At 40.5% G+C, this 12,811-nt stretch overlaps 1 protein-coding gene across 1 annotated transcript in view; it reads left to right on the top strand.

The window, feature by feature from the left end:
* The window catches only part of LOC109965156 (zinc finger protein 850-like), a 13,846-nt gene extending 1,442 nt beyond the window's left edge, over positions 1-12,404 (top strand). Inside the window, exons 3-8 of the mRNA XM_020608955.1 lie at positions 1-194; positions 998-1,099; positions 1,349-1,444; positions 4,510-4,620; positions 4,938-5,061; positions 9,944-12,404. Of these exons, the coding sequence (XP_020464611.1) occupies positions 1-194; positions 998-1,099; positions 1,349-1,444; positions 4,510-4,620; positions 4,938-5,061; positions 9,944-11,997 (2,681 nt within the window). The 3' untranslated portion in view covers positions 11,998-12,404. The remainder of the gene's footprint in view (positions 195-997; positions 1,100-1,348; positions 1,445-4,509; positions 4,621-4,937; positions 5,062-9,943) is intronic.
* Positions 12,405-12,811: the final 407 nt, after the last annotated feature.

Genomic DNA, 12,811 nt, shown 5'->3' with positions numbered 1-12,811 from the left:
TTCCCCTCTCTGCTCTACGCCTCCTAGTCCCACCGATTCGGCTGGTTTCTGCAGCAATCTGGCAGACAGTGGAGCAGAGAATTGTATCGGATTATGGGCTACTTGAAGAGTTTGTATTTATGGTCACAGAAATTGTTCCTCAACTTCTCTCCACAAGGCAGCGGGCTGAACTCATTTTGGGTCTAAGAGCACGGGTGAGGAAGAGTCGCTGTTCTTATTTTTCAAAACCACTGAAATGTGAATCAAATAAGATGAAATTGATTTTTGTGCTGGATAATTGGAAATTTTGAAATAGTTGGAAGGTGAGGGGTATGTAAATATCACAGACCCAACAAAACACCATAAATCTTTCTCCTAAAGAATTGTAGGAGAAGAGTAGTTCATCATTTGCCTGTTTTGTGTATGAAGCGCCTTAAGGCTGACTAGTAAATGATTAAAAATTTTAATTAAAATAGTTGTATCCTTTCAGGCAGTATTGTAGGTTTGAGACCCAAAACAAGCCTTTTGTTGAGTTTTGATCCTTGCTGGGTGTAGAGGTCTTGACACAACATTTGCAGGCTTCTCCATGTGCTTTATGAAAGTGAATAGTAGCCATTTCAACTGACAGAACGTTTTTAAATTAGTCTCGCTTAATTTTAGAAGATGATTAAAATGGCACACATTCTCCTCCTCATCCATACATTTAACCTGTTGTACAAAATCCTAACTATCTCTGTTATTTAAGAACAGCAGTGACTGGCAGCCCCTGCCTTCTTGGGAAGTCACTGTTTTGCTTTAAATTGGATAAAAACTATCTACTGATATTGTACATAACTGGAACATTTAAATGGTAAGCATAAATATATCTAGTCAATGTGACAGGTTCACTGACCATTAACATTCAGTGGATGGTTATTTTTTAAGTGTGAATAGGAACAGAGCAGTTGGGTGAGCAATTCTGGACTATGCTTTTCCTCGGAATCATTTTTTCATTGTGGCTGCTGTCCTCTGATTGTAGCTGATCCTGGAGTTGTGTCGTTCTGAGGAGACTGCTGATCTCCAGATTATTCAGCCACATCTTGACCGGCTGCAAAACCTCAGATCCCTTTGGAATGTGGAGGTGGGTCTAAATCTGCTGTCAACAAAATTAAATGTATTTGGGTGTTGTTTTGTTTTTTGTTTGTTTGTTGCATAACTGCTGTTTGATTACTGTTGATCCACGTTTTTGCTTTTAGATCACACTAAAAGCAAAAATGTTTTTCTTTGTTCATCTGCAGTTATTGTAAAATGTATTAAAATCAGGGGACACATTTTGTCATTATAATTCTCTAAAACGATACTGTCTTTTTTAAACCATGTTTACTTGCAGGCTGATGATGCAGAGCAAGAAGTATCTGAGTCACATTTCATGCATCTTGTCCACAATCTGCTGAGAGATGCTGAAGAGAGAAGAAACTTTTTCCAGGTTAAGTTTTAGTTGTATATTAATTTAGTGTTGGGCACTTCAAGCTAAAATGCTATTTGATAAGTGCTGGGAACTATGCGATAATTAGTTGAAGATCATGGACCGACCATTTGCCAGGTTTTCAGCAGTATGCCACGCCGGCATTGCTATAGTCTGGAGAACAACACTTTGTATTTTCCAGTTGCTTATATAACGGCATGTGACTATTGCATAGGATTCAGTTGTAAGCACTGTCCATGCATTCGTGGTCAGAGGCAACATTTCAGCACTTGTCAAACAACTGTGCAGCTCACATGCATTATCATCATACAGTTGTGCTGGGACCCTTTTTCATGCTGTTTATATTTCAAGTCAAGTGTTTATTGTTATATGCACAGTGAGGAAACGTGTTTCCCTGTACAGTGACATTTTTACTTGGCTGTCCGCACGAATGCCACACAATATAAATGAAATATAAAGTAGATACGTAGGTGAAACAAAAGCTAAATCACAAAATCTAGGGCACTTTAAAACAGCCAATGAAAGAAGCATAATAAAAAATACAAAAACACAATATAATGAGAGAGAATGTATGCTACATAGGAGCTGTGTGTGCAAATAGTCAGCAGTGAGTGTGCAATTATGCATGTGCAAACTGAGTGTGTAAACAGTACAGCTGGAATTACATGAGGTAGTTCCTGAGTCTGATGGCACTTGGGAAAAAAAGAATTTTTCAGTCTAGAGGTCCTGCATTTCATAGTCCTGTACCTCTGGCCCGAGGGTAGAGGTGTGAACAGAGGGATGGGTGGGGTCTTTGAAGATGGAGACAGCTTTACTATGCACTATGCACTTATGTAGGTGCTCTGCAGAGAAGGCAGTGGAGTCCTGGTGATGTTCTCTGCAGTCTTTACCACCCTCTGCAGGCGCTTGTGGTCTGTGGCAGGTGCTGTAGTAAAATGATGTACTGACCTCGTTATTGCATTATTTCCAGGTGCCGGTTAAAGCAAGGGAAAACAGTGACTCTTTGTTTTTAAAGAGCCCATGGTATGGTAATTTCTGGCCATTTAATGTTTAAACTTGTGTACTTCTAGATTAGCATTGCACCCATCATAACTCCAAATAGTCTGTAATTATTTCAGAAAGATAAAACCAGAAAGCCTCTTCCTAAAACCGAGAGGATAGTTTGTGAACATGCACAACTCCTGCTGGCTGTGTTACGTTGAAAGTGGACAGCTCAATGAACTGCATTAATTAGAACTTCTCCTCCATAGACAGGTAAATAATGCTATATGTACAGATAAAAAGACATTTGTAATACTAAATAAAGCAAGTAATTGAGGACCCCCATATTTTAACTGGCATAATAGATGTAGTAACTTCTCCAGCCTTACAACAGTTCTGTCTGATGTTACAGAGACAAGGCATTAACAGGCATGCAATGTTTTCTTTTTTGTTTTGTTTTTACTTACCGTTAAGTCCCACAAGTAGTGGAAACCGCTCCATTTCAAGCTTAAAAAACTGCTGCTGACAATGGGTCTGGGTGGGGCTCCTTCCTTGTGTATTTTGGGTAGGCCATAAAGGCAAGGGATGGCCTCCCCGGGATATAGTCTGTAGTATAGTCGCCGGTCAATATATTCTATATTCCTCCTTTTCCAGCTTCTGTACACAGTCTATAACCTTCTTCTTGTAGCCACTGGTGGGGTCCATCTTCAGTGCTTCATAGGTGGTGGTGTCACTGAGGAGGTTGGAGGTCTGATAGTCAGCTGAGTTTGGGACTACCGTACATCTGCCTTTGTCTGGAGGCTATTTTTGTAAAAATAGAACACCCCTCAGTAAATAGGGGTAGTGGACTAAGACACAACTTGTCATCCATCTACAACTCTGTTTTGAGATCTCTGCCCAAATGTGCCCACCAGGACAATAGGCGTCGGTCCATGGGTGAGGGTTCAAAGACAGGTAACGACGCTCACCGATACTGGGCTATAACGACTCAGTCGTTAGTGGACATTTTTGGCCATCAGAGGACTGAAACACCACCGATGGGGATAAATGTCTCTGGCTCAACGCCAGTCGGGCTGAGATGATAAAGCCTCTTGGATGAGAGGTGAAACGTCTTCGACCTAGAAACTTAGTCCAGTTGATTTTTTTTTCTAAGTTTTTTCAGCTTACTATGACCTGGAAGGCTGAGAATCTGCATGGACACTCCATTTCAAGTAGCACCAAGGTCGGTAAATCCAACCAGTGGTTGCTGCGTCTTCCCCCACACAACTACATACAGTCCCAAAGTAGTGAAATTAATTCCAACAGGTAGCGTAGCACCTACAATAACGTCATGGATCGTTAATCCTCTCGTTAACCAGCAACACCTCACATGCAGCAGATGCATTGGCCTCAAGCAGTCAAAACAAAGAGGTACTGTGCTCCGGGGGGATCCAGGGTGCTTCACTGACCGGGTGCTTGTAGGTTAGACCCGGTCAGGTAAAGCAGCGAGTCCCTGTACAGTCTCAGACATGTGGTAACCTTATGCCCTGTGTTTTTCTCCACATCCTCTGATCACAGTGAAGGCAGCAGGAGGTAAAACCAGGTGCAGTCGAAAATTTTCGTTTTTAAAATGGCACAGGTTGTTAGGCAAACTCACATGAACACGCAACTACCTGGAGCCTATGCCTATTCAAGGAAATGAAACTACCACATAAGACTTTATTTTGTTAGGCAAAAATGTCTCATGAGCGAGAGTTTGCTGGACTTGTATAAACCGAGTTGCTTCTGCATAGAAGTACTAGTACACCTCATTTTTGGAGCTTTAGGTCACATCTAAGATGATGATAATTCACAGTTTTAACTTTGTAGATAAGTCAGAAAACAAGGAAAAGCATGCTGTGGGCTCTTTAAAGAAAAAGCATAGTCACATGAAACATCTTTCTTTCTTTTTTTTTTTTTGACTATTCAAATATTTTTGTACAAACAAATGTGTAATTTTTCTTTTCCTTTTCTGTTCTGTGTACCCATGATTTTGAAACTATGGTTTGTGTGGATATCTCAGAAACGGCATAGAGACTTATTTGAGGCATATCATTGTTTTCCAGGATGTCTTCCCAGGAGACTTTGGTCCCACATATGACAAAGCAATCCAGACATTGATGTGGCTGTTTCTGTCCAGACTTGAAAAACTTCTTCCCACAAAGACTCTCCAACAGGTACATCTAATCTATTATTTCAGAACTAGGTTATCGCAAACAACATCTCTCTTTTTTGGTGTTTTATGCTCCTATACTAAAGACTGACATTTTGCTTTAGAGAGGAACACTTTCTTTAAGTAATATTCTTAAGTTTAGTTTGATTAGATGCGGTCTGTTTTCTTAACTTCTAACTCAGACTTTCATTGCAGTGCAACACTTAATTTCAGATTTTGTTTTTTTTGTATTACTTCAAATGTATATGAAAAAAGGGATTTCACCCTGCATTGAGGAAATGCAAGTCTGCTGGCTCAGTTTTTTAATTTTGTCTTTGTTAGATTGCGTCTTTGCTCAGCAATGCCTCATCTGTTCTGAATGAATGCATGGAGACTTTCACCCAACCTCAGGACCTCAAGACCTTGCTGGACACTCAGAAAGACCTTAGCCAAATAGAAGACATTGGTGAGGTTTTCAGAATTACAGTGTTATAAAACAGTGTTGTCAAAAATATACATTTTCTTTGATGCATATCAATTCTGAAGATTCAAAAAAGTTTCTGTACTTGTTTTCCTTAGTATCGATACACTGATGCCAGTTGCACTTTCTCGCTCTCTCTTCTCTCCTACAGCGAGTACACAATGCTGCGGAGCCCACAGCCCCGTATTCTCTTACTCACAGTACTGTGTGCTTCTTGTCACTAATCTCATTTGCCCCAATTGAACTTTATACTAACACCAGACAGCAGTATATTGCAGCTTTTTCTGTAGTGTTAGCTTATTACAGATGGCAAGTCCATAGCCTCTGCATCCGGTTTTAGGGGGTGTAAAATATGAATCCAGACGCAACTGGTTTTTTTGGAGTTCTGGGCGCTATGCCATGCTAATTTGGGTGCATATTTTTGATGATGGGCTAACTAACTGTTACACACAACTTTACCTTGAGGGTTCCACAATTTTATTTATTTATTTATTTTTTACTACCACTCTTTTCCAAACAAGTGGGCTGTCCCTGGTAGGCTAGTGGTTAAGGCGCAGGGCTTTCACCGCTGCGGCCTAGGTTCGGATCCAGGTTGCATCAGGAAGAGCATCCGGCGTAAAATACGTGCCAAATGTCAATATGCGAGTCGTCAGTGTGACGATTCGCTGTGGCGGCCCCTAAATGGGAAAAGCTGAAAGTGACTTTCTTTCACTCTTTTCCGAACAAGTGTGAGTACTTACATTTGAGTACTTGCCAATACTGAGTACTTAATGATGCAGTGTTTATACTATAAAAAAAACACAGTTACTATAAAAGTGCAATGACCTTAGAGATACTTTAATTCCACTTTCTAATAGTGATTAAATAGAATATTCTATGTAACAGGAGGCTGTGCAAATTACCTAAAAACTTGATAAGTACAGTACTGCCACCATTTTTTTTGAATAACATGTAACTGACTGAATTTCTGTAGACTGCTACACAATGTACTGTAATAACAGTGGATTTGAAATTTTTTAGGAGTGTGACCCTGTGTTATGATGTAATGATCAGAATCAGAATCTGTTTATTGGCCAGGTGTGTTGGACACACGAGGAATTTGACTCAGGTACATCGGCTCTAAATGTGCAAACAGTAGACCAGCATAAGGCTGTGTAATATAACAAAATAGCAGTATTAACATCAACAGCCAGTGCAAACAATGCAGAAAAATCTCAAAGATCTCACAACCCCTGACCAGAACGTCACAGTTTAGGAGCGCATATTATCATAGTCAGCAATTAAAAAGTTGAATGAGGCTGCCTGCTTTTATGTTAGACTGGCTGCTGTCTGTGGCTTATCCTGTCCTTTCTGGTGGAGATGAGCTGCTGGTCTCAGCCTGCATGTCCACGAGAATTCAGCCCGTTTTCATTGACAGCACTCATTTAACATCACTGTTAACTCCATAGTTAGTGTTTGTTTTCACCGAGAGAGTCAGTTTCAGTCACCGGCCACATCAGCCTGCCCAGTGTTTGATTCTTTGTTGTGTCTTGTTTCTTTTCTTTTCTTTTCTCTCTCCTCTGTCCACTCGCCCCAACTGGTCAAGGCAGAAGGCTGCCCACCAAGGGCTGGGGTCTGTCAGAGGTTTCTTCCGTTGAAGGGAGTTTTTCCTCCCCGCTGTCACCAAGTGTCTGCTCAACAGGGATTTGTTGGGTTTTTCTTCTATAATAATAATAAAAATAACAGTAAGGTCTAGACCAGGGGTGGGCAATTAATTTTTACAAGGGGCCACATGAGAAACCTTAACTTTGTTGGACGGCCAAACCAACAATAACTTGAACTTAATTCTGCTCAATATTCATTATCTTCCATTGTAAAAAGCAGTAAATTATATGTGTTGATTAGGTGCTACTGGTAATCAGAAGAATAAGCATATTCTATAAATAGTTATATAAATATATGAAATTGTGGTGTAGGTCAAACAGGAAAATACTCCTATAGAAGTAATAAACAGTAAAAACAAACATTACATCACAGTTCCATTTTATTTTCAACTTCACATAACACTGAAAAGGTGTTTTGCAGTATGGTAAAGTCATATGCGCCCCTTTTTCTCTGGGCATATTAGTGCTGCAGAGTCCAGCAAACACTCTTTAATAAACTCTCCATCAGAAAACGGCTTATTTTTTATGGCGATTATGTGGGATATGACATAACTTGTCTTGAAAGCTGCATCTCTGGGTGTGGAAAGTTTTGTAAAAAGTCTGTTGGTTATGCAGTTTCACTAGCAAAGCATCCGACTCTCTTGCGCGCTCTTCCTCCGACAAGTTCTTGTATTTCTCCTCATGTTTGGTCACGTAGTGGTGATTCAAATTGTAATCCTTGAACACAGCAACCTGTGTACCACAAACTAAGCGCACCGCTTTACTTTTGACTTCTGTAAACAAATACTTTCCAGTCGATGTCTTGTTGAAAATGCGCATTTGGCATCAAATTTTCTTTTTTTGAGGGTTAGCTGGCCAACATCACCTGTCTCTCACCCGGTAGGTCGGGGATCTTAAGTTCACCCATGAACTTAATTTCATTCATGTTCTGATTTGATGGAGCTCACGCCGGCCAGACAAGGACGCCCTAAGGGCCAGATGAGGCCCACGGGCCGTAAAATGCCCTGGTCTGGTCTAGACCTTACTTTGTAAAATGTCCTGAGATGACTTTTGTTGCCTTTTGGCTTTATACAAATATAACTGAATTGAATTGACCAGTTCACTACAATCAGCATATTGAGCACCATGTTGATTCTGTTGGAATGAACAGGACGTTTGACCACAGGGAGAGTGAAGATGTTGCATTTGTGGAAGTTTGTTGTTGTATTCTGTTTCTTCAACAAGTGTGTGATTAATTACATTTGGTTTTGTTGCACATATCAAGTGTTGACATCTGTGTAATATGTAACCGTGCGTCTGTGTGAGACGGAGAGGGAGGGGCACACACACACACACACCAAAGCTGTACTTGCATTCGGCTTTACGTTTGTTGTTGCCACTTATCTTAAAATATCTCTGAACCGCGGAAATTGTTTCTCTGCCGTCTATCGACTGGTTCAGTCAGAATGAGGTTAATATAATGCTACCATTAATTAGTATCAGTGGGACAACTTTTACGAGTAGAGTAGTAGAGGGTGGTATAAGTAATGGTATACATAAGTGAATCTGTCTGTGGGTAAGTTGAGGTCCAGGAAGGATCAGTCTGGCTACTCTGTCATGCACCTACTGTATATTAAACTATTCTGTTAAATCAGTATTTTCATTTGACACAGACTAGATCAGTATAGCTTCACCTCAACCGGCTACCACAGAAAATCTTGGTTTTACATCAATTTATGAGTGATAGGCTATTAATGTAATTATATCTATAATAGTATAACAGTATAGGGGATATATAGTATAACATTTTACTGCATTGAGTAGCCTACTTTTTTAAAATTCTTTAAGTACGTACATTTTCATGATACTTTTACTTAACATTTTGAGTGCAGGACCTGTAACAGTGTAGGCTACTTTTACAGTGTGGTAGTACTTTTACTTAAGTAAAGGATGTGAATACTTGTTCTAAAGGTACTAAGATGGGAACCAACATGCTTTAGTTGCATTCTTTTTTTTATGTTTAGAATGGTTTTTTCTTCAAGGTCAATCTAGCACTGAAATTCAGCTAATTAATTGTCACAGTCAATTGCATTAAAACACCCTCTGTTTTGCCTCCTTTGAGGGTAATTGTAGCTGATAATAGTATTTGTGTAATACTGTGAAATGGTGATATTGCCTGAGAGGGAAAAGCCCATACCGTTGCAATCCTAGTTGTGAATTCTGCCTTTGTTTCTGCATGTAATGTTGTGTGTGACTTCTGTCCATCGGGCAGTGCATTCAGTACAGTGACATATGAGAACTTGTGAGGCAGACAACCGTGCTTGCTTTTTAAAAAAAAAAACAATCAAGTATTAGTTTTTGCAATTGAATTTCATTATGTAATTGAACTGGGGGCACCTGTGGCTCAGGAGGTAGAGCGGGTCTTTTCCTAACCAGAGGATTAGCAGTTCGATTCCCGGCTTGTCCAGTCAACATGTTGAAGTGTCCTTGAGCAAGACACTGAACCCCCAGTTGCTCCCGGTGATAACACCGGTTTGGGAGTGTGAATGGCCAAGTAGTGTGAAAGCGCTTTGAGTGTGCTGTAAAGCATAGAAAAGCGCTATACAAGTATAAGACCATTTACCATTTTACCAACTTTGAATTTTCATTAACAGCCGTAGTTGTTGAATTTTCTAAGATAAGCTAATTCCTCTCAGAGCTATCAGATTCAGCTTGTAAGAAAATACTTAAGTTAGATGCTGTTGTGCTTAACACACATTGTGTGACAATCTCAGAAGCCCTTGAACATGTACTACCTCCAGAATAAAAAAAAGACAAAGTACAAAAAATAATTGGCTGTCTACTAAACAGTTATTCTGCTGTTCTCTGCTACTGGCCAAGAAAAGTCGTACCTCATTGTCATGTTATTGCCTTGTTATGCTTTTAATTCAAATGTAAAATTTTATGCCATCAAATGGGTGTCAGTTTTTCCTTGTGGTACTGAAAATTGTATTGAATAATGACATTTAAGGTATTGTATCAAAGTTAGAAATTCAGTACCAGGACAACACTGTTGCCAAATTTATTAGATATTAAACTGTACAGACACAAAACACTATTGCTCAGTAACATTACTGTACACCAATTTATCTTTCAGCAAACATGTTCCACTTTTAGTAGCAGCATTTTTGTATATCTATTAGAATAGTTGTTTTTATAGTGTCTCAATTTGTCACTTTAACATTGAATGTAATTTTTATTTTCAGATTCTTACATTGTTGAGAGTGACATCTTGTCAGCCCTGTGTCTCCCTCCTGTGGAAAGAGTTGTGATCGTCAATGAGCAAACGGAGACAGGTGTAGAGAGTGGACTTGTGTATACAGTTTGCACAGAGATGGAGGTGGAATCTGAGAACAAAGACATGTATGTGGAGGCAGCTCGTAACTTGGAGTGTGCACAAAATCAGTGGTTTGATGTTAGTAGTCAGGTGAAAGCAGAAATGGGCACTGCAGTGGTTACACATTCCATCGAAGGCACTGAGGCTAATGAGAGTGAAATGGCAGATGACCACCATGATGACCAATCAGGAACACTGATCATTGGAGAGGATGGCCAGGTGACTGTGTTGGATGGAGTGGGAAAAAAGCCAAGCAGACGTGGGAGGAAAAAGAAATGTCCAGCAGATGAAGACTTCAAAGTGCAAAGCAGAACAAGAGGCAAACAAGAAGACCCGGAATTTGATGTTTTGTGGGAAAGACCAGTACGAAAGAACCGTGGACTCAAAATGAAACGGTACCTATCTCAGTGGAGAAAATCAGGAAGGTCACAGGGCAGTAAAGCTGCTAACAGCCCTAAAAGCTTTGCCAGATCCCAAGGTTCAACCAAAAGCAGTGACTTGGATGAGAGAACATGCAAAGTGTGTGGCAAGGTGGTGACTCGTGCCAAGTTCTTAGAGCGACACATGAATCGACACTCTGAGGAACTCCCCTACTCTTGTCCTGCATGTAAAAGGTTTTATAAGAGCTTGCGTTACTTGCAGCAACACAGATGTCCAAATGCAGCAAAAGGCAGAAAAGCACTGGAACAAGAGACAGCAGCAGATAAGGGTGAACAGTCAACCAGTGTGACTCCTTGTGAGGCAACCAGTGATGAGCAGCCATCAGATAACACCACCCAGGACCCTGATTACTCTCCCTCTGCAGAGAGGAGGTCTACCAAAGAATCAGGACAGAAAACCCCAGAAGGAAACAAAATAATAGAAGGTCCATTCTACTGTCCTCATTGCAGTGTTGAGTTCAAGTGCAAACAAACTTTTAGGTTCCATTTAAGAAACATTTGTTACAATGAGCAGCAAGTGGATCCCGAGAAGCCTGAGGATGTGAAGCACTGTTTCAGGTGTAATGAGTGTGACAAGGCATTTAAATACAAATCAACATTGGATTCTCACAAACAGACTCACAACCCACTGTACTGCGAAGTATGTATGAAACTGGTGCGTGACTCAGAGGCCTTAGCAATGCACAAGGAATCCCACACACCATTTCAGTGTAATCAGTGTGAGGAGAACTTCCCTGTGTTCAAGGCCCTTCACAAACACTACATTGATGTCCATAATCCCAGTGAACCTTTTACTTGCACCCACTGTCAGACAACATTTGCCAGTTTGAAGCGTTTCATCAGACATGAGTGGAAACACACAGGTTACCAGCCATTTCAGTGCCCTCATTGCAGTAAAAGATTCAGATCATACTCTGACCTTGTGGAGCATCAGAAAAAACACACTAAGGCATATCCATTCCTTTGCTGGGAGTGTGGCAAAAAATTCAGACATGGTGTAACACTGACAAGACATGTGGAGCGTGTGCATCACTCTGGTGAACCCGTAACTGAAAAACCCACACCCACTTTCACCTGCGCTCAGTGTGGGAAGACCTTCACTTCCAGAAGATGTCTTCTGAAACATGACAATTTCCATCACAAAGGACTACGTTTCCCATGTGAGCACTGTGGGAAGGGATTTTTTGGCAAGGATGCATTGGTGAGGCATACTCTGATTCACACGGGTGAAAGGCCCTTCAAGTGCGATGACTGTGACAAATCCTTCAGATCTGCAGCAGAATTAAAGATACACAGGCGATACCATACTGGAGAAAGACCATTTAAGTGCAGCATCTGTGAAAAAGGTTTTGTCCAGTCCTGCTTTCTCACCTTGCACATGCGAACCCATACAGGGGAGAGGCCATATGTTTGTACAGTGTGTAACAAAGGCTTTTCAAGCTTGCATGGCTTAAAACGACACAGGAGGCTTGTTCATGCATAGATAATATTAATACACCCCATAGGGGTGGTAAATGTGTAAAACAACACAGGAGGCTTGTTCATGGATAGATAATATTAATACACGCCATAGGGGTGTTCTCTTTAACATTCCCATAACGAATGAGGCCAGAGGTATGCATCAGCTATAGATGAGGACTTGAGGAACTGTTAAGGATTTGACCTCTTGCTCAAGGATACTTGTATGGGTGCTGACTGAAATTGGGAATTAAAATATGGTTTTCCAGTTGAAGGACAGTTTTTTAACATGTAAACCATATTATCTCTGTGGCTGTCATAACTTGGATTGTTTGGAAATTTGTAAAAGTGTAACTTTGTATTTTTACAGAAATGTTTGCTGTAGTTCTACATAAGATTTGTATGGATAAATGATCTAAATTCTTTGGTTTTTTTTTTCTTCTTTTGTCTGAATAAACTAAACATTTGATTCCAAGTGTCATTTTAATTTAGGGGCCAACTAAGAATTTTGTGTTTAGTGTGACTATTAGTTTTGTTTATATTTTCTTTTATTTATTTATATATAGGAGGTCTGCTCTGGAAAGAAGAGGAATGAAAGTCAGTTGTGGTAAGACAGAATACATGTGTATGAACGAGAGGGAGGAAAGTGGAACAGTGAGGTTACAGGGGGCTGAGCTCAAGAAGGTGCAGGAGTTTAAGTATTTGGAGTCAACAGTCCAGTTTCATGGGGAGTGTGGGAAAGGTGAAGATGCGAGTACAGGCAGGTTGGAGTGGGTGGAGAAAGGTGTCAGGAGCGTTGTGTGACAGCTGAGTGGGAGCGCGAAACAAAAGAAAAGCGA

This window comes from Monopterus albus, unplaced genomic scaffold (assembly GCF_001952655.1).
Source record: "Monopterus albus unplaced genomic scaffold, M_albus_1.0 scaffold96.1, whole genome shotgun sequence".
Taxonomy (NCBI): Eukaryota; Metazoa; Chordata; class Actinopteri; order Synbranchiformes; family Synbranchidae; genus Monopterus; species Monopterus albus.
The sequence above is the reverse complement of the archived record's forward strand: the minus strand, read 5'-3'. Positions and strand labels throughout refer to the sequence as shown.